This window comes from Elaeis guineensis, chromosome 9 (assembly GCF_000442705.2).
Source record: "Elaeis guineensis isolate ETL-2024a chromosome 9, EG11, whole genome shotgun sequence".
Lineage (NCBI taxonomy): Eukaryota > Viridiplantae > Streptophyta > Magnoliopsida > Arecales > Arecaceae > Elaeis > Elaeis guineensis.
Genome location: NC_026001.2, coordinates 26,845,151 through 26,865,694, shown reverse-complemented (window position 1 = coordinate 26,865,694; position 20,544 = coordinate 26,845,151). Strand labels below are relative to the sequence as shown.

At 34.1% G+C, this 20,544-nt stretch overlaps 1 protein-coding gene across 1 annotated transcript; it reads left to right on the top strand.

Annotated features, from left to right (window-relative positions):
• Nucleotides 1-244: 244 nt before the first annotated feature.
• Nucleotides 245-19,094, top strand: LOC140851555 (SAGA-associated factor 29 homolog A-like). Its single transcript, XM_073243285.1, has 8 exons — nt 245-376; nt 1,615-1,691; nt 2,984-3,099; nt 7,842-7,933; nt 10,341-10,391; nt 16,046-16,196; nt 17,288-17,301; nt 18,595-19,094. The coding sequence occupies exons 1-8, from the start codon at nt 315-317 to the stop codon at nt 18,680-18,682; spliced, it is 651 nt and encodes a 216-aa protein (XP_073099386.1). The 5' UTR covers nt 245-314; the 3' UTR covers nt 18,683-19,094.
• The last annotated feature ends 1,450 nt before the right edge of the window (nt 19,095-20,544 follow it).

Sequence of the window (20,544 nt, the reverse complement as noted above, 5' to 3'; positions counted from 1 at the left end):
ATTTGTAAGATACCAAGGCAGTCATGTGCATATGTTATATCAGATTGAAACCTTCAATAAAGTTTGTTACATACTCATAGAAAGACATGATAAGTATGTTATAGACATTGTCTGTTCTGAATGTATGCTCTTTTTCATGGATTTTTATTCCTATTAGCTAACAGAATGATTGTTGACTTTTTTACGTGCCTTTGTATTCATAATTATTGTTGACAACCTGAATCCTCCTTTTGTTTCTTCTTTCTTGCTTCCTTTTTATATTTTGGCGTGCCGGTGTAGCTCCAGAGGTGGTTGCTGAAAAATCAGGAGATGCCATGTTAACTAGGCTCCGGACTTTATATATCCTGGTAAAAGATCTCTCAGATAATGAAGTGAGGTACGTGCTAAGAACTGTGGACTGTAGCTATTGAGAATGTCAGGGGGTGCATATGTGTTCTGGAACTCCATATTGTTTAATAAGATCCTTTATGATGTTTGACCTAGAAAAGCAATGTGATTAATGGTCAAGTGCTGGTGAGCATCATCATCTACATTAAGCTTTTAATTTAAGCAATATGTTCCAGAAAGTACAAAAAGACTGTTGTTAGTCAAGGAAAATAGATCTGGCTGTCTAATTAATCCAGCAGCTGTTGTTTAAATCATCTTGTGAACATGCTTGAAGTTAACTTTAAGCTTTACATGTGATATCACAACAAATCCAACAGGGAAGTATGTATATGTGGATCACGTGCTTCTGGTAATGATATTTACTTGACATGACAATATATGAAGCCGCTCAGAAAAATACTGTAGAAATTGTTCCATTAGAATCCTTGGATCAAACCACATGAGAAATGCTTCCCTTGTTGTTATCTTGGAAAATCAACAATTTGACAAGAGTAAAAAAAAAAAAGCAGAATATTGATGGTGCATATCCAAGTGAAATTAGCTCTGCAACTAATATTTTTCCTTGGTTCTCATTTCATTTTATTCTTTTCCATTTTGCTCTCTTGGAAATCTAAGTTTCGTCTCTTTAAGAAGAATTCTACTTTGCAGTCTTTTTTTCGATGAACCAACATATCCCCTGTCATTTCATTCCTTTGTCATTTTTTTTTTTTGAAATATTGACAGCATGACTATCATTTAGATGTTGACTAATGAATCAATAAAGTTCTAAATCACTTTAGGCCAATACTTTATTTTCTAGCTGTATAATTAATAACCCAAAGTAATTGTTAGTTAACAATGAAAATAAATTTGGGGAGCAGTTTTAGTTTCTCTGGTTAAAGTAGAGTCAAAATCTTTTGGTCAATAAGGCGTCCATGTTCGCATCTGAACTATCTGGAGCCTTTGGCCTGTGGACTAAATAGTGTTTATTTTGTTCCTTTCGGAATGAAAATATTCAAATTTTCATTGCAAATTATTGGGACATTGCCTATCATCTTTGGAAATTGTGGTTTCACAAGTCTGCTGACTTGGGCTACTGATTACTTCTGTTTTAGGTTTAGTATTTCTGGGACTGCAATAGTGTCTACACATAAAAAAACGTTTGCATTATTTTCAACTATATGAAAATTTCTATTGTTGTAGCAGAATATATCTGAGTTGACATTGTAATATAATTTGCAATTTTAGTGTTTCAAGTGCATTGATTGGCCATCTGGATGCTTTACTACAATCAGGACTTTCGGCTGCACAGAGGAAAAAGATAGGTTAGTGTTATAAGCTTGGAACCAGAGTGTCCTTTTTTTAAATTATATATATATATATATATATATATATATATATATATATGAAATGCATGCTGGATATTTCTGCAATCAAGATGGAAATCGTCGTGTTTCACTAAGAAGCCGATATTTTGTTTAGGCTTCCTAAAAACTTCAAACTTCCATAAAAAGGTTTATATTCTGAAAAATTGCTGCTTCAACCTTTTTGTACCTAGTAAAACAACATTAAGGATATGCCTCGCAGCATGTATTTGGCAGTCCTACATGGTTAACTTGTTTATCAGTTCCCTTCAGAGCTCACGGATAAAATCAACAGCCATTTAGCACTAAATTTGTTAGTGGAGCCTTATGTTCATATTTTATTGTCATATATTCTTTAATGTAGTTAGATCGTGATACATTATATTCTTTTTAACATATAAGCGAGCATGGCAAAGCTTTTATGTTTTAAGCTGCCTATGGTAGGACTGGAAACATACAAAAAAAATGTGATCATCACTGTTGGTTCCAAGTTCCAACCGTAAGGGGTCAGCTTAGTGAAACATCTTCAGTAGTATTTCATAATTTGTACCAATGCTGGCACCAACAAAAATCAGTCCTCTACCTTTTTTTTCCAGGCTTGAACTTGACAGCAATCACATTTTTAAATTATTGTTTCATGTCACTTCTCGTTTGATAATCATTGTAAAATCTGATTGAGGCACATTTTACACAATGTAATAGGTAGAGAATTTTTTGTGCAACTAAAATAGGTGCAGATCAATTTCAATCTGTTCTTAATCATGCAACTGCATTAGGCCATTCTCAAGAAATTTGTTCATACATTTTTCGTGTTCATATAAGAGGGGTGAGAGATACTCATCTAATCATTTTTTTTCTTCTATTGTTGGGAAGGGGGAAAAAACTAAAAGTTGCAACACAGACAGCAACTTTTGTTGTCTCTCTGCCTCCCTTTCCGGAATTCTAATAACTGAGATTTCTTCGGTTTATTTCATCAGCATCTGGCTTTAATGTTCTGTGGGGATTCCAGATCGTTGTCTGAATAAAGAGATTGAACATAAGAAGCCTGAGTTGATAACTCCATTTGGAAATGCTTTTTGAGTTTGTCAGTTAGTGTTAATAGCATTGTCAAGATGGTTATGGTTAAAAGGTTCCTACTATCAACCCCTTTAGTAAAAATTGGCACAACATGGTGACATCCTGCACTATTAGTAATTTGCATATGTTTGTGTTCTTTATTTGTCACTAGCATAAGTGTTGGTGATTCATTGCAGAAGTTAGTGAGCAGAAAAAGAAGCGAATGAAGTCAGAATCGGATCTTTCTCGATTGACTTCTGCTGCATCTATGAGAAGCCAACTTGAGCAGGCTGCTAATTTGAAGGGAGAGCAGGTACTTAATTAGATCTGTGATGGATAGTTCATGTTGGATAATCAATTGCGTTTTGACATCATTATATTTTTATTTATCACCTAATCTATTACAAATATATGCCTTAATTTTTCTTATTTGTATATTTTTTGAATATCTGGACCTTATTATATTTATTAGCATTGACAAAGAGACGAGAAAATAAAGAAGAAAATTGAAGTTAGTAGTGGGAGACTTAAATAACAATATGCGGAAAGGAAAACATGTGTAAAATATGAGGAAGCATTATGAGGAATGTCCAAGAAATGCCCTTACATGGAACAATTAATGAAATTTTTTGCCATTATTTATGTTGTCAGTCATGCATGATTTTTCTAAAATGCTTTCTTATTAGAATGTCCATTCCTACCAGAAAGAACCATTAAGAATGTATTTCCTTTTTATCTTTTTAATATATGAAACTTTCTTCAAGCTTAACATTAGATTTCAGTTAAACTATCTCTTTTCTAGCCTCTTGTTTACTTTGAGAAAAAAATGGAAAGTCTATTTTTCATATTAGTGTCTGATTTCATTTTTATTTGTCATCACACATTTCATTTCATTTCTCATGCATTTCTTTTTTGCTTCATGTCCCTATTCCTACAACTTGCTCTCCTCTTTTCAAGCCTTTTGTTTTACTTTGAGAAAAACAGAAAAGTCTATTCTTCTATTTTAGTCCCCAATTTTATTTTTATTTGTCATCACACATTCCATAGCTCATGCATCTTTTACACGTCATGTCCTTTTTCCGAAAATTTGTTCTCCTTCTCTATGTGGTTCCCTATATTCTCACTGCATTCCCATGCTTGTTCCTAGTTATTCTGGTAGTTTATATGCCTCTGCTATTTTTACAATACGGCTGATCAGACTTAACTTGAAGTGGTTTCTGTTTCTCTGGAGAACTACCTTCATCTTATTTACTAATTACTACCATCAAGACATCTAAGGAGATTAGATTAATGTCCACCATGGGTATCATATAAGAGAAACTCAGATGGACATCCCAAGTTAAGAATTATTACTTATAGGTAGCATTTGGTGACCCAAATAGGATCATCACGGTGATATAAGATCACTGGTGATCCAAGTTTTGTGGTGATCTAATCACTAGTGATCTAAGATCATTATGTTTAGTAGGCTATGGTCTGGTGATTAAAGATCCTCAGATATCCATGAGTAACCCTTTTGGTATTCTATAGGAATCTAAGATTATTGGTTATATAATACCAAAACTACCCATAATATATGCCATAAAAATATATTTATTAATCATATATAATATATTATAAATAAAATATTATTATATTTATTAATATCTTAATAATTAATAGATTCTATAAAAATATATTTAGTAGTCCTATAACTTATTAATCCTATAAAAATATATTAATTGTTATTATAGAATTAATATTTTTATTTATACTTATAATATATTATTTATTAATACAGATATTTACTTTGATTAGAAAAATAAGGCAAATAGAAGTAATATATTCAATATATTTATGATATAAATATAAATTATGATAAGATATTATTACTTTAATTTAAAATTATCATTGAATCATAATATGACAATCATATGATTAATAATATATTATAATATAATATATATTAAAATATAATATATAATTTCAAATATAATATAATATCATATTTATGATATAATATATTAACGATTATATTGATATATCAATTTTTTTACTAGACTAAGGGATATTTTTGTCTTTATATTTCGGCATAAGATCACTGTCTGGAGGTGATCTTGGATTTCCGACCTTGAGGATTGGTATCCTATCGCTGGGTTGGGGGATGATTTGAGAAGTGGGGATGATTTGAAATCACTATCATGTAGGATCACTATGGTGTAACCAAATGCAGTAATTTCATCATCTCCATCCACATCATCCTTGATCTTGGGTGGATCATTCCATACCAAATGCCTCCATAAAGATCTTTATGGCTGATGCCTTTCTATAGCGCATTAAAAAAACAAGGTATAATAATGATAGAGATCCCCTTTTGTATGGTTCTAGCCTTCTAGGGGTAAGAGAACACTTGCTATCATAAGCTAGAGAATGCCAAAAAGGTCAAGCGACGCATAGCCAAATGATCGTTCTATGGTAAAAGCTCATTCATGTAGGGTCAGTTTGGTTATTCTCTCCATAGACGTAGGCATCTTTCTATGAGATACATGATCACTTGATTTTTGTTTTGCTCTTGTTTCTCTTTAACTTTTCTATGATGTGCTCCTCCTTTTGGTCTACCATGTTGGATTGTTATTATCATGAAGGTGATCCATAAAGTTCATGATGTAGGTGGCTATCACATCCCACATTTTAGTTGGCTCTTAAACCAACCAATTTGTTTACTCCAGGTTTCATGGTTTGAGTTGGAGAAGTTTGATGAAAATGAAATTTCAAATTGTGTCTAGGTGGAAAGATTCTAGTTTAGCTAGTTATCCAGAAGTTATTGCTTGTGAACCCATAAGGCCTTGCAATTAGAGTTGTTAGAATCATGATTTGTAGGCTCCAGAAGATTTGATTGTGCTTACTGATATAGGGGAATGTGGCGTGTTCCTATTAAAAATGTTGACTGCAAATACTTGTTTGAGATTCATTGGAAACATTGTAACAGTCCTCGCTGGACAAAGGGCTTGAACCATACAAACAACCTCATATGAAACCTGGAATATATTTTATCCATATTTTAGGGGGCAGCCACTCTAAGCTTCTAATGGTATAAAAAGAGTTGAGGGGGCATGAGTCGACTATCGCAATCCATATGCTCACATCATTATCACTACACCCCCCCCGCCCCTTCTCTTTTTTGCCTTTGTTCTTTTTTCTCTCCTCTCTTCATCTTCTCTGTTGAATGCCTTATATGTACTTCTTTTCCTGCCTCTTGACCTTTATGACAAATCTGATTACTGTGCTTGCCTTTAAGGCATATTGCTGCTCCTGCTTTTTCATGTCTTTTATTGTCTCAAAAAAAAAAGAAGGGGGAAAGAAACAATCAGCTGTAGGGCATATAAGTTCCAATCTCAGGGCTATATGGATAGAATTTAGTGTGACTATGGTATTTAGAAGATGCTAGAGGTCCAATCTATTAGTCATGTTTCTCTCTTATTTGATTCCTTCTGCTGCTATAATGTTTTGGTAAATTGTTCTTATAATTTCTCTCTCCTTTCTTTGTTATTTCTCCTTTGTAATTTTTAATAGAGGAGAAGTGCTGGCGGCAGTAAATCAAGCTTTTGCATAAATCCTGAATTTATATTGTTTTCCGCAAAATTTTTGTTGTGCATTTGCAATGGTGATTGCTTCCTTGGCGCCTAATGTCCAATAGTCAATGTAGAGGATCTTATCATGTTATCTCATACACATGATTTGAACATTTAATATATAGTAGTGCAGTCACCATCAAGGAAAAAAGCTGATGTTGCATTCTATTTTCATGTATAAGAAGCATAAATAGAGTATACTGTGATAAGTGCCACCTGGTACTGCAGTATGTACTGTGTGCTGTATTGGCACTATATTGGCATATCATGAGTGAATATGAGCATGTGCTGTGCATACTGTGCTAGTATGTAACTGGTACACTCCTGTACCATGGTACTTCAAACCTGATAGGAAGACTGAGCCATATCCTATTAACAAGTCTGTTTGGCTGTGGGTGGCTGTTGTTTTCTCTGTCTGGTATCTGAAATCCGAATATAGAATGATAGTCCATCCAGTTAGGTTGGGAACCATTTATGTTAAATTAGTTGTATTCCATATTTGTTGTAATATCTTCAATGGACCATTGTAATACATATCTTTCTCATACATAAAAGAAGGGAAGATACTCTTAATCATCTAATTCTTGTAATAAAAACGTATAAAATATAGAGGATGGAACAAGGTTTAGGTATCCACTCATACTGGGAGTTACAGGGTATGCCATGCTGTCACGATATGGCACTGGTACAGGTGCAGTGCTGCTCCAACAAATGTATTGGTACTAGGGTGTACCATATGATATTGACCCCTATGGGGTATGGTACTAAAGCTTAAATGATGGGTGGAGTATAGACGTTGGTGAAATAATGGCTTTAATATGGAATGGTTTGTAAACCCAATAAAATCATGTTCTCAATGCATTAGAGAGAAAACAGGTTGAAGGGAGATACTATTACGAGTGATGGACCAACCTATGGATGTTAGGCGAAGAGCAAGTAGGGCTCCTAGCTTGAGAATCTTTGTTTTATAAACATTCATAATGACAAGGCTAACTTATCTTTGTTCTCTCCATTCAGTAATTTTATTAAATTGCTGACAATGAAAATCCAAAAGTACTTTGAATCTTCTTTCCCATTGTTCTTACCTGAGATCTGTGGTGGGACCATCATTCATAACTGAAAGCTTTGGAAGTGGATCAGAGTAGATCATTGTGTCAGGAGCACTTGGGGGCAAGTGGAAGAAGTCTGATTCATTCATGCATGTTTCATTCTTTGTGGACTTCATCATCTTTGCAAAATCAAGACTAGCATCTTTGCATAATCAAGTGTACTGCTTGACTTTGTGCTTTAATTTCTCTTTCCTCCCATTTTTTGCAACTCATTTTGGGATTGCTGTAACTCAGGCATGTTGAGTGGTTATCATATCTCAATTTTTAATACATTAGTTTATAAATATCACTAAACTTGGTATTGTTTTTATAATTACTAGTGTTATTTATTTCAGGTGGCAGCTAGGGTCACTGATGATGCCGAAAATGCTGAAAAGGATGAGTGGTTTGTTGTAAAAGTAATTCATTTTGATAAGGATGCCAAGGAGTAAGTTCTTTTTTTTGGCCATCTTGATTTCATTCTTTGGTTTTAAATGAAGTCATAAAATTGATCCTCAAAACATTTTCTAAATATAGTAATCTGTTTCATACTGTAATATGCTTTCATTTTTGATATACTAATGGAATGGTGTTGGCAATTCAAGATGCATGAAGCCAACACTATAGAGATAGGGTGCAGCTTGGTTTTGCTACTTATTATCAAAATACCAATAAATAGTCTTAGCTTTTCTATTTATTTACAATTGTGGTAGTATATAGTTAGTGTGTCGTTTCTTCACAAAGGTATGATAATCTGCTCGCAGAATGTACACCAGTGGCTTTTCTTTAGCTTTTAAGGGTTACTGACTTGGTTTTCTTCATGGAACTTAATCTTCTGTCTGGTTTATCAACCTCTATGATGTTGTCAAGGGAGTCAACTTTTCTCTCTTTTGGAAAAAAACTAAGAACAGGTAAATATTTGTATCTTATATTGATATTTGAAAATGTATAAGATGCAAATTTACAATGAATAATGAACCGAACTTATTTCTCTTTAAGTTCAAAAATTTTGCCCATCCTTTAATTTAGAAGTGCCAAAACTAGACATGCAATGATGATGATGTCATCATATTTGATGGTATGAAGTGTCATAAGGTGTCCAGGTTTGCACACGTCAAAATGCCCCAAAATTTGAAGTTTCCAAGATTGCACATGCACTATTAGAGTTCTGTGCATGATCAGATAGAAAATTTCATCCAACTGAAGGCTAGCTAATATTAGGATTGTAATTTTGAAACATTGCTGAAGTGCCATATCATATCTCTCCAGTCATGATATCCCGCTAATGGGGAATACATACATTAACATATAGGTTTGACAAAAGTAACTCGAATTTTAAATAAATCCATCTTGACAACAATGCCTAGAACCGTAGAAATTAGGCCGATTGGTCAGCCTATTGACATCCCTATCAATGGTTTCTTTTTTTGACAAAAGCCCGATGCTTGATGACAGCTACTTCGTAATGTGCTATTCTTGCACCCTGATTTGGTCCAACAGCGATTATAGCAGTCTGTTCTATGGTAAATCTAGTGAAATCTGGTACATAGCAATACGATTTTAAGAAGCAGACTCACAAACCACAAACCACTCAAGACACAACATTCCATACCCATGTGCAAGGTGGAGCTAACATTGCCCAATGACCAGAATGGTCACTTAATCCTAGATGCTTCATCAATGGCTGTTGTTGAAGGTGCAATGTCCCAATTTACACTGTAAAAATCTTAGGTGCATAAAGAAGCTAATCTAACTCTTTAAAATCTTGCCACCTATTGACAATAATTGTGTCATGAGAAGTGACGCACCGCAAATCAGGAAATAGTGTTTTAAGAGGCAGCTACTGTATGTGGCTAGTCAAGGGACTGTATAATGCACATGTAGTACGAGGGCCGCATATGCAGGTGTGTATGTGGTTACTATTTTTTTAACTATCTAAAAATAAATATAATGCATTAAATGCAATAATAAGAACAATAATGATAGTAATTCTTTTTCAATAGATAATGGCAATATTAATAACAATACTTAGTATGTATTACCCAATGGCAATATACCATAGTCAACGTATTAACATTGTTGATAGCTTTATCAGGTCAATCTGAAATCCATGTCAAACCTACCCATCAGGTTGAATCTGCTTCATTTACATGGGCCCATATAAGGTTGGGATGCATATGTGGCTCCAGAATGCTAAGTGAGATGGCATATGCATTCGCACATTGCTAAGCGGGCCACATATGCTGTCACACAATGTTAAGTTGATCATCATCTCCAATCCATATGTGGTATGGCTGCATAGAGTAACCACATGTATGCAATGAGATGCAGTCATATGTGGGCGTACATGTAGCCACATGCACTGTATTTTTTGGAACATGGTCAGAAAACATTGCACGTAGTGTGTCTCAACTAAATATACTGTCTCAAAATCTGGGTGCATACGCATCTAACACATATGATGTAAAATTAGGCTTATCTTACCTTATTTATAAATAAGAATGTTCTTTTGCATTACAGATAACTGTAATTAATATCATTTATCCTGGTTTATCTAGGATTGGTTACTTCTTACTTCTTCAAGGGGAAACCGTGAATTCATGTTCTAACTTTTTCAGGTGCAATGGTTAATAATAGCCATCATTACTTGTTTAAAAAGAAAAAAAGCTGAAATTATTTGGATGGCTTCCACAAAGATAAAAATAAACATAGTTTGGTATATTGTAATGAGATAATTGTAATCATTATTATTTTCTATTTTTAAAAGCATGTGCAAGATCATAGTTACATTTAGTGGGTTTTATTGGGATATCATATTGTACTCTTTATATTGTGAATCTTAATGAAATGTGCAGATTTGAAGTGCTTGATGAGGAGCCTGGTGATGATGAAGAAAGTGTTCAGAGGTAGCTTATGCACAAACTCTCATCTTTATTTTTCATTAATTTCCTGGCATTCAGTTTACTCGTTGCAAAAAGATTGGGCTTGCTATTCTGTGTTGTTTTTGTTTTTCATATTAGCATTCTTTTTTTGGACATCCCATAAAAATTCCAAGTCATCAGAAAGAGGATGTTGAACTAATTTATGGCTCTGTATATTTTCATCACAAATTCATGATGGGGAGCATTCTTTAGCTCTCATTTTTCCACCATAATAAAATCTTTAATATTTATAGAATGACTTGGATACTTCTTCCCTGTGTCCTTGAAGTGAAGTACACATACTTCTTGGATGGCTGGTTTTTTTCTTTTTTCTTTTTTCACATTCCTAAGAAGAAATAATTTTATTTTCATGTTTACTAAAATAGATAGATGAATGATCATGTAATGGATGATGAAATTAATGGTCCAGATTGATGCAGTGGCAAAAAAGAATAAATCCGCCACAGAGTTGATATAGGATAGGACCAATCAAATAACTAGTTGAGGCTGAGAGGAAGGCATTGAAACTTTTTAAGCATTCTTAGCACATGCTGTCGTACCCAAATATTTCGAGGATAGCATGAGCACTTCATGTCGGCCTTGTATCTTAAGTCAAGAAAAGTTGATCAGCAAAATGATCTAAGATGGAACCCAACTAGCAAACATAAATAGAAGGAAAATAATGTTTCAAAGTTTAGGACTAGATGTTGACATATTCTTCCCATGGGATTATCTCAAAGAAATCATAAAGAGTCAGGGAAGGCCTCAAGGCCACAATGTTTGGCTCACTTCAGCATGTAGGATGTAAAGCATATAACTGATGACAGGCCAAACAGAGAAGGGTTTATCAAGGCTTGATCAAAATTTGAGTGATTCCTGTCCTATATTGGGAAAAAAAGGGATTTGAACATGTTACTCGCTTGAAGAGGAAAAGAAAGTTCATGCAGCTCCGTTAAGGTTTCCAGGGTGGTAATAGGATGTTTTGAAACTATGGCCAAGATTTCTAGGGCATTCTTTATGTCAAGTTAGATGAACTTGTTGATGATCCCTTCTTTTGGGACCAGTTAATGGGGTGGCTATCAGCTTAAGGTCTTAGGACCAGTTGATCAATTAACATGGCAACAAAGCCAAAGTTTGCTGAAGGCCATGGGTTCGATTCCCTTCAAAATGCCACTTATTATTTAACTAACCTGATTGTTATCTTGCCTAAGTTTGCTGGAGGTCATGAGTCTCAATGTATGTGCTTCAGTGGGGAATGTTGGACCTAATATATGTCATTATCCATTCTCTTCAGCTTAAGCTTTTAAGGTCAATTGGTTAATTAACAAGACCCAGAAGCAAAAATCAATCGTTAGGCTCGAGGAGATTAGGAGAAGCGAAAAGAAATATTCATATCAGATCAAGCTAGTTTATAACACAACTGAATCAGCTACGCAGCATCAAGCAATTAAAGAAGAATAACAGCATTACCAAAAAGCAAAAAGAAGAATAACGGTAATAAATTAATAAACATAAGTGAGAGGGATAAGATTTTAACAAATCTGATATATTATCCTGCTGAAAAACCAATCTACAGTTCAAATATTCCAGCAAGAAGAAGAATAACAACAGAAATATATAAGAAAAGAGAAAACTAGCAGATGGAGGAGAGAAATAAGAAGAAGAAATATGGGAAAAAGAAGGATTAAGAGTAGGAAAAGCAGCTGTGCCAGGCTTTTTTCTTTATTTCTCAATAATGTCTTCCTTACAATGCTTTGCATCTCAATGCAGTCCACTTATAAAACCAGCCACACATGTGCATGCACACACGTACACACAACCACGTCTAAAAACTGAGGCATGGGTATATATAACATACAAGTATACATGTGCTTGTGCATTTTGATGCTTACTCAAAAAACAAGAAATTATAGAGGAGAGTTATAGATGCTATCTAACAAATAAATTAATAAAGTAGCCATGATTTGTCATGTTGTTTAATTTATTTGCTAGGTACATATAAAGTTAATTAAGATGTGTTGAGACACTTAAGTTGATAACTAACTGGGATATATATATATTCATGATATAATGATATTTCACTGGAAGTGTCAATATGATTAATAACACTTTGCTTAAAATGTCCACCTAATCTGGATAACTTTATGTTACAAGCATAAGGACAGTTCACTTGAAGTCTCCACAAAAGCTTGATAACTTGGTATTGAAAAAATACAAGGACACTTAAAGTATCCAGCATTTAAAATTAAGAGGGCCCTGCATTTTTGGGAGTGTCTGGCAGGGTCTGGAGTGAAATGTCCACCCTACATTTTTTGCTGATGTCAACAGGGTATGTAGTGAAATGTCCATCCATGTGTTGTCATGTCATGTTGTGTCAAAGTATATGAAAGTATCATCACTCCCAAACAACTTAAATGGAGTGTCCAGGTAATATAGTTAAAATTTAAACAACTTAGCTCCCAACTATCTTTGACGTGACGAATTTACTAGTGGAAAAAAGAAAGAGAGGGATTTCATGGGATGTCATTCTTTAGGGTAGTGTAGTGTGAATAATGCCAAACATTGGATTTCATGGGATGTCATTCTTTAGGGTGTGTCATTCTTTTTTCTGCTTAAAAAATTTTTTAAACCATCACCATACTCAATTAAAAAAAAATGCACAAGACAACTAAAGACTAAGCAAAATCTGAACTGGTTAAGCAGATTTCAGGCTTCAATTTGTTCCTTGTCATGTTGATTTGATGGATTAGTCCAAGACACCTTCAAAAGTTGAGGATCATGCCATTTTGGCACTCTGTGGCTCAGATTAATGATCACAAAGCCTTTGGAGCAAGTTCTTTCATCCATTGCATCCTTTAGTGATGTGCAACAAGTGATCTTCAATCACTGCTGTATCACTTGTCATATACTTTAATACCATATTGTGACCTGGGTAGTCATACTATATAAGCTTGACAAGAAGCAGCAAGATCAAGAGCAATATGGCAAAGTTTTGACTGGTCTGTTTAAATGCAGTAAGCCTATTCATAGGTGATCCATTCTGCACAGACTGAACAAGGTCTAATATGATATTTTGATTCAGGTGTCCTTGAATGGATAATTGCAGTCCAACATGTGCTTGATGTTCTAGAATTAGTGCTTCTATGAGTTAATGAGTTGTCTGTTAAAGGTAAAAACAATGAAAAAAAGGAGAAAAATGATGGTGCTCTCTCTCTCTCTCTCTCTCTCTCTCTCTATATATATATATATATATATATATATATATATATATATACAAGGACAGATCCGGATAAGATCGATCGGATTTGGACTCAGATCTGAACAGGCCAAAACTGAACAATAGGGGTCCTACATCGATGATCCAAATTGTTGGATGTGATCTACTACCTAAAACTGCTTGCACATCCAAAATTATATAATTTGAAGATCCCTAGTATATGCATCAAGTGATCACAAAATACATCTAATTTAATTTTATTTAGGTTATCTAATTTTTGACTATTTGATGTATAGGCTAGGAGTCTCCAAATCATATGATTTTTTGTGTACAAACAGTTTTGAGGTAGTAGATCACATCCAACGGTTTGGATCATTGATGTAGGACCCCTATTGTAGAGTTTTGACTTGACCAAAGATGAGTCCAAATCCGATCGACCTAATTCTAGTCTGGCTTTATATATATATATATATATAGACACACATACACACACACATATATATATATATATCTATATCTGAGAGAATAGAAGATGGGTAGAAAGGCCTGGTTAAAAGGGAGAGAGTTGAAGAATTTATTTAACCATACTATTGAGGTGAGTAATCAAGAAGCCCCAAAGCAAATGTTGATAACAGGCCGTCTGAAATATGCAAGTTTTAGAAAATAAGGCTCAAAATACATGACGTATTAGCTTATTTGACTAAGGAATCTTTAGTCACATGCCATCCACATCTTCTTGCTAGTTTTGAAACCTGCCATCTCAGATTTCGCTGTGTTAGTCATTTTAATTTATTTGGTTCAGTGCACTTGTATTAGCTGTTTCTTTGTTTGTTCTCTGACTGATTATGAGCACCTAATGCACCTCTCTTTTCCTGTTGGAGGCATTTCTCTGCCTAATGTCTGAAATAGCTTTCACCCTTCCTATCCTTTGCTTTCAATCTCAGCTCTTGAAAAAACCATTTTTTACTATTGCACACTATTGGTTCAGTTGGTGAATTTCACCATCCTTTTTTCTGTTCTTGAATCCCTTTTCTGGAATTAATCTTCAAACATTCCAGTCTATTTATCTAGTCTTGTGCCTAGAATTTCAGTTAATATCTTGTTGGAGGGAGTCTTTAATTCACATTTAAAACATGATATGTTGGGAATAAAGTTCCATTTCTGTATAGACATTATGGTTGTACTGAGAACTAGCATCACTAGACCCTTCATCTTGGAAGAACATGTGTCTTGAAGTTCCTACGATCATCGTCTCCACGCTACTTTCAGAGTTTTGTAAATTGTCCCTTTAGGCTCAAATTGCTGATCACCATGTATGGTAACTATAAGTGGCTTGCTTCACATCTGCATTGACGACCTATTTCCTAGTGTCATCTGCCTATTGTTTTGCATTTCCACTCTGTATCTTGCTCAGCAATCTACCATGCTATCAAAAGGTTCTTTTCAACTTGCTTACCATGCACTTTGTCCACCTCACCATTTCAAAGTTCACTGATGATCTAACTACATCATTCATCGGCTAAAACTAAATTGTCTTTATTATGCTCTGTTTTTATCATTCTGCATTCTGTGATCAGCTCTGTGTGACAAATCTTTCTCCATCAAATTTTGCATGTTAGTATTGCACCATTACACGTTCTTTTGATTAGTTATTTTGGTCATACCATTCTTTTGGCCCTGTATTCATGGTTGTGCATCCTTAAACATCACCTCTGCATGTATCTTAGATTCTCACCTTGTACACCTTATGTTCACTCTTAAATTTACTGATGTAGCATCTCTTGAATTTTTTTTTCCTTGCCAGCAGATCAATTGTATACCTTTAGTCCTGAACCTTTCTCTCATACCATATGCCTCGTAATAAAATTGACCTGTGTTTCTATTTTACTTCACATAAAAAGGTTCCCACATGTTATAACTTATGTTTAGCATTATGCCTTGGTAGGAACTGCATCCACTGCAACACTGGTGTCTTGATTTTTACCGTTAACAGTGGTCATATATGTAAATATGGAGAATCATTGTTTTCCATACATGTTAGATATTTTTTTCAAATTCAGCTATTTTCTTTTGTTCTTTTTTGTGCCACCTTGGGCTTTTCTATGAACTACCGCCTTATTGGCCAGGTAGACGTTAAGTAGTGGTAAAAAATTCACTTTTAATTTAGTTAGACTATGGATTTTATGCTGCATGGATATCCATACATTTATATCTATATGACTTAAATGGTATTCAAATGCTCTAAAAATTTGTGGTTGTTCACAGTTCACACCTGTACATGATTCAGGAATTGATTGAAACCAAATACTTAAGGCTTTTATTATGTATATGTCGTTGGTTGATGGTTTGCTTATAAAAATTGCACTAATCATAATTTGCCAATCTCTGTGTGATTATGATCTCTTGTATTGTTATAATTCAGGAAGTACAAGCTGCCTATGTCACGCATCATTCCTTTTCCAAAGAAAAATGATCCTTCTGGTGCTCCAGATTTTCTCCCAGGCAGGCAGGTCTTGGCTGTTTATCCTGGAACTACAGCTTTGTATAAGGCAACTGTGGTCAATCACCGTAAGGTAATAACATTTGAACTGCACTTTTAATACTGGATCCTGTAGTCTCCAAAGCATGCAGTTTTTGGTTTGGCATCAATACTAATTTTTCATATTTATTGATAAAGAAATATGACTAGCATATAGTTTCTTTTCTTTATATTTGAAAATTCTGGTTTTAGGTGAATGCAGAAGAAATTCTTTTGAATTTTTATTTTTTCTTATTGACTTTAACAAGATTTATGATTAGATAATTGGTTTTCCGATCCTCTAATATAGACTCCTTTCAATGATGGATGTTTATTTGACATTGCAGTTTAGAATTTTTTTTTGTATAGGATATCTCTTTCATGTTTTCTTCGTGAATGTAATCTGCATGATTTATATGATTTCAGTTATTAAATTTGTGGTTCTGGTTTGTAAAAAATTTCTTTATTATTTAGTTAATTTTCGAATATAGAATTTATGAGTTGGGTACTAGGTGGATGTGTCTTTTAAGGGCTCTACCTTATTGTATTTTTTGCAGTAGTTCATAAAAGAATATATGATATGATATGGAAAGAGACAGATAGAGGAATACATGCACATGCATGCAAACATATATACATGCTTGTGCGCATCCTTGGTTTCTCTCAATCCCATTTTTTTTCGACTTTCATATCCATTGTCCATTGTAAACTTGCAGTACATCCAAATCTATCTGGTATGCATCTTGATCAATGGCCATAAAAGTTATCATATGTGACTATCACATGCTAATTGGCAGTACGATCTGGTTAAGTAGATATTTTGGGTCAATTATGTTTATATTGCATGCATGGTATGATTTACCCAACCATTTGAGATTACTTCTGCTTGCTGGAGCATGATCATGTGAATTATCAAGGACTTTTTGGTATGCATTCAATTTACAGTTTGTCACTTCAAATCTTATGTAAACGTCATCCATTTATCTGAATACATGTAAAATAGAATCCTCTCATTCATCCTTTTGTTCATTGCTGGCAATAAAGCTTAATTTCTAGTGGTTTTGATATTTCTTCATGTTAGTGCTACAATCTTACTAACTTTCTTCTTTTTCTTTACGGGGTGCTCACAATGTTGCAAACATCCAGAGGAAATCTGAAGAGTAAGTCTTTTGTCCTTGTAGCCATGTTCCCTCTCTGTCAAGAGATATTTCATACCATATTATCTATGATCTAGTTTAGTGCTATGCTTGTAACTCCAGATGAGCTCTTTTCTATTTCACAAGTATCCTAGGTATCATATGTTATGCGATACAGAGAAGTTGTTCAAGCAACTAACACCACCAAGAATGTTGTTTTCTATGATCTAGTCTATTGTTATGCTTATTACTCCAGATACATTCTTTTCTATTTCACAAGTATCCTAGGAATCATATGTTATTCAATAATCGATATAGAGAAGTTGTTGAAAGCAACTTGCACCACTAAGAATGAAATTATTTAACTTACAATATGCAACTTTTAACATGCTTTGCTGTAACTATCAAAAAAAAAAAAAAACTTTTCTATTGTTGATGACATTTTATTATGTATGCAATAACCATAACCAACAATACCGAGCATTAGAATATGTTTTAATGAAAGCTTTGCCATTAATTCCTGTTTGGAACTAGATCTGCTGTCATCATTAGTTCTCAACAAATTCGAGATCTTTTCCATACAAAGAACTTGAATCTTCGCTTTGAATGCTTATACCAATTCAATTAGTTCTCCTCTATTTTGTTTCCTATTGCTAAATTTTTCACGATAATATTCATCATAAACCATCCACTTCAGCTTTCTCAACTTTACAATGCTCATAATATATTTCTAGTCCTCTTTACTGCCCAGCATTTGGAACCCTAGAGTTTCACTGGTCTTAGGACTGTCTAATTGAGGTGTTTTCAAGCCCATGGAATGCATTGATCACATAAAATCTAGAATAAGTTTGCAAATTTTATCTTCAACTGTTTTTCAAATTTTATCTTCAACCCTTATGTTTTTTTAATATAATAAATACTAAATGCCATAAGAAAATTGTTTTACTTTTGGTATTAATTGTAATTGAATTCAATTTCACGTCTGTTTCTACCATTGTTGCATTCCATACTTATCTGCTTTTGGAATTTTGTCCTCCAAAGCTCTTGCCCATCATTTAATTTTTGTCACTAGATCACAGCCCCCATCTCATTAATTGAGATTATAACATATATCATCAAGCCTCCCTCTTGAGTATTAAGATGCTATTTTTTTATATATGTTGGGAGATTTATGGCCAATCTTTAGTGTAGATCTGTTGAGACAAGTTATTCAACTTAATATACTATTCTTCTCTTTCCATTCCTTTTCATTATGGAACTCTTTGTATTTAAGATTTTTGTTCTTGTATCCACATTTTGTCTTTTTGTTCTTGTCAGCTATGTGCTTGAGTTTGATGATGACGAAGAAGACGGATCTTTACCAAAAAGGAGTGTACCATTCTACAAGGTGGTTCCACTTCCATAGGGACATCGCCAATGTAGCAAAATCATGCAACTGCTATTAGTCTTCAGATATTAACCTTCAAGTGAGAAATAGACTTTCATGATGTTGTATGTATGGGCAGTCTAGGTGGTGCTTTAATCATTGTTTTACAGTCATGTCTTCTTCCTCATGATGCTCCCACAACAAACTTGTGTGGTTGGATCGTCATCATCATCACTGGTCTCTATCACAAGCATCAATTACGCATTAGAGCTAGTAAGTTAATATAAAATCTAAAACAGATTTTAAGCCAATAAACAGATTTTTAGCTGCAAAACCCTTGTTTCTTCCATCTCGTATGTCATAATCATATAGCATACATACAGGCCTATACATAGGATGTAAGTGCACTAGATGGAAATTGTAAATGTTAATTGTATAGACCTCTTGCTTCCATGGTATTCCTGCTGGGTGTTTTGTTATCTTTTTCATGTTTATTTATTTTGTTCTGGAAGGCACTTAGAAGAAGAAACCCTGAACCTTAATCTTCTGCGTGTTTCTATCTGGAGCTGAACATGCCCTGCTATTTCTTGCCTTGTTGGTCACATATTCTGTGCTCCTGTTAGGACATGGTGCAGGCAAGAATTTACTGTTTCATAATACAAATAATTAATCAGTTAATGCATGGCTTCATCCAAAAGACTTCATTTTGTGTTGGCCAAGGTATTTGGCACCCTCAGCCAAATGAATGCAGCAACCAGAAATAACTTTGGAGTTATTAAAGATCAAATCCTGCTTTTATTGGGACTTGACGAATTGCTTCCCAACTATCTAAATTACTTGTTTCTTTGAAGTCTTCTGAAGAATTTTAGTCACTTTACCCCCAAATGAAAGGACATCGAGTATGCTCTTTTGCTTGGGCCACCCAAGTAAGTGTAGGAAATAACTTAAAAATGATCAATGCTGAAAAATAAGAATTAAAGCTAAAATATCATGTAGAATATCTAATGTATCAAAACAGAATGGCTAGCTTGAGACGCACTGCATGTTTGCTAGCTAGAGCGATTGATGCCTCTCTTTATGTAGGTGCTTCTAGTGTTGGCTGCTTAAAAATACCATCTAGCTCTCCATTGCCTCTATGTGCATGTCCATTGAAGGATTGTTGGTTGTGAAATGAATTGGAGAAGAGAAGGAATTATCTTGAACGGAAAAGAAGTAGAGTGCAGGAAATTATAGAGGTATCAGAAAGGCTTCATGTGTGTTTTTTTTTCTCTCTTTCATGCGGACAGGATCCTAATCACAGGACTCTCAATACATGGACCCACATGTATTATAAAGGTTTGAATGCCCGATTGGCCCAATCTCTCCCATCATGTCAAAAACGTGTTAACAACCCTCTAATATTTTAAAATCTATAATTCACTAGTCAGAGGTAAATTTTGGAAACTTAAAAAATTGAAGAAAACAAACTACTTAAAATTTTAGATTAAATAAACAAAATTAATCAAAAACTCAAATTTCAAAATCTTTAACAAGATTCACAACTAAAATATAATTATTTGGCAACTTATGCGATGTAAGGTGTTTTTTTTTTTTTTGTCAAGATGGATCATTCATATAAGTTTTGTGTGAATATATTCAAAAAGATCGAAAAGTAAAATATCTCTAAATTGTTAGGAGCTATCCTCAAGGAAATCCACAAAAATTTTTCAGTATGCTTTGCAACATAGACTACCATTCAATTTACTGCAGTGTTTGTCTTTCTAAAAATATATCTGACTGTGAGTCTAATGCAACTCGAGAGCAAGATGGATATGTCCTGCAGAAAAGAATGGTTAGCCGTTCATTACGTACACTTCTAAATCTAAAACACCATAATGGCTAAATCGTCCTCAATAGCTATG

What these genes read in the sequence shown, in the direction of transcription:
- LOC140851555 (XM_073243285.1), top strand. Translation starts at nt 315, where the DNA reads ATGTTAACTAGGCTCCGGACTTTATATATCCTGGTAAAAGATCTCTCA. An exon ending in TGCACAGAGGAAAAAGATAG is followed by an intron (nt 1,692 to 2,983) that starts GTTAGTGTTATA and finishes GATTCATTGCAG; the next exon opens with AAGTTAGTGAGCAGAAAAAG. An exon ending in TTTGATAAGGATGCCAAGGA is followed by an intron (nt 7,934 to 10,340) that starts GTAAGTTCTTTT and finishes TGAAATGTGCAG; the next exon opens with ATTTGAAGTGCTTGATGAGG.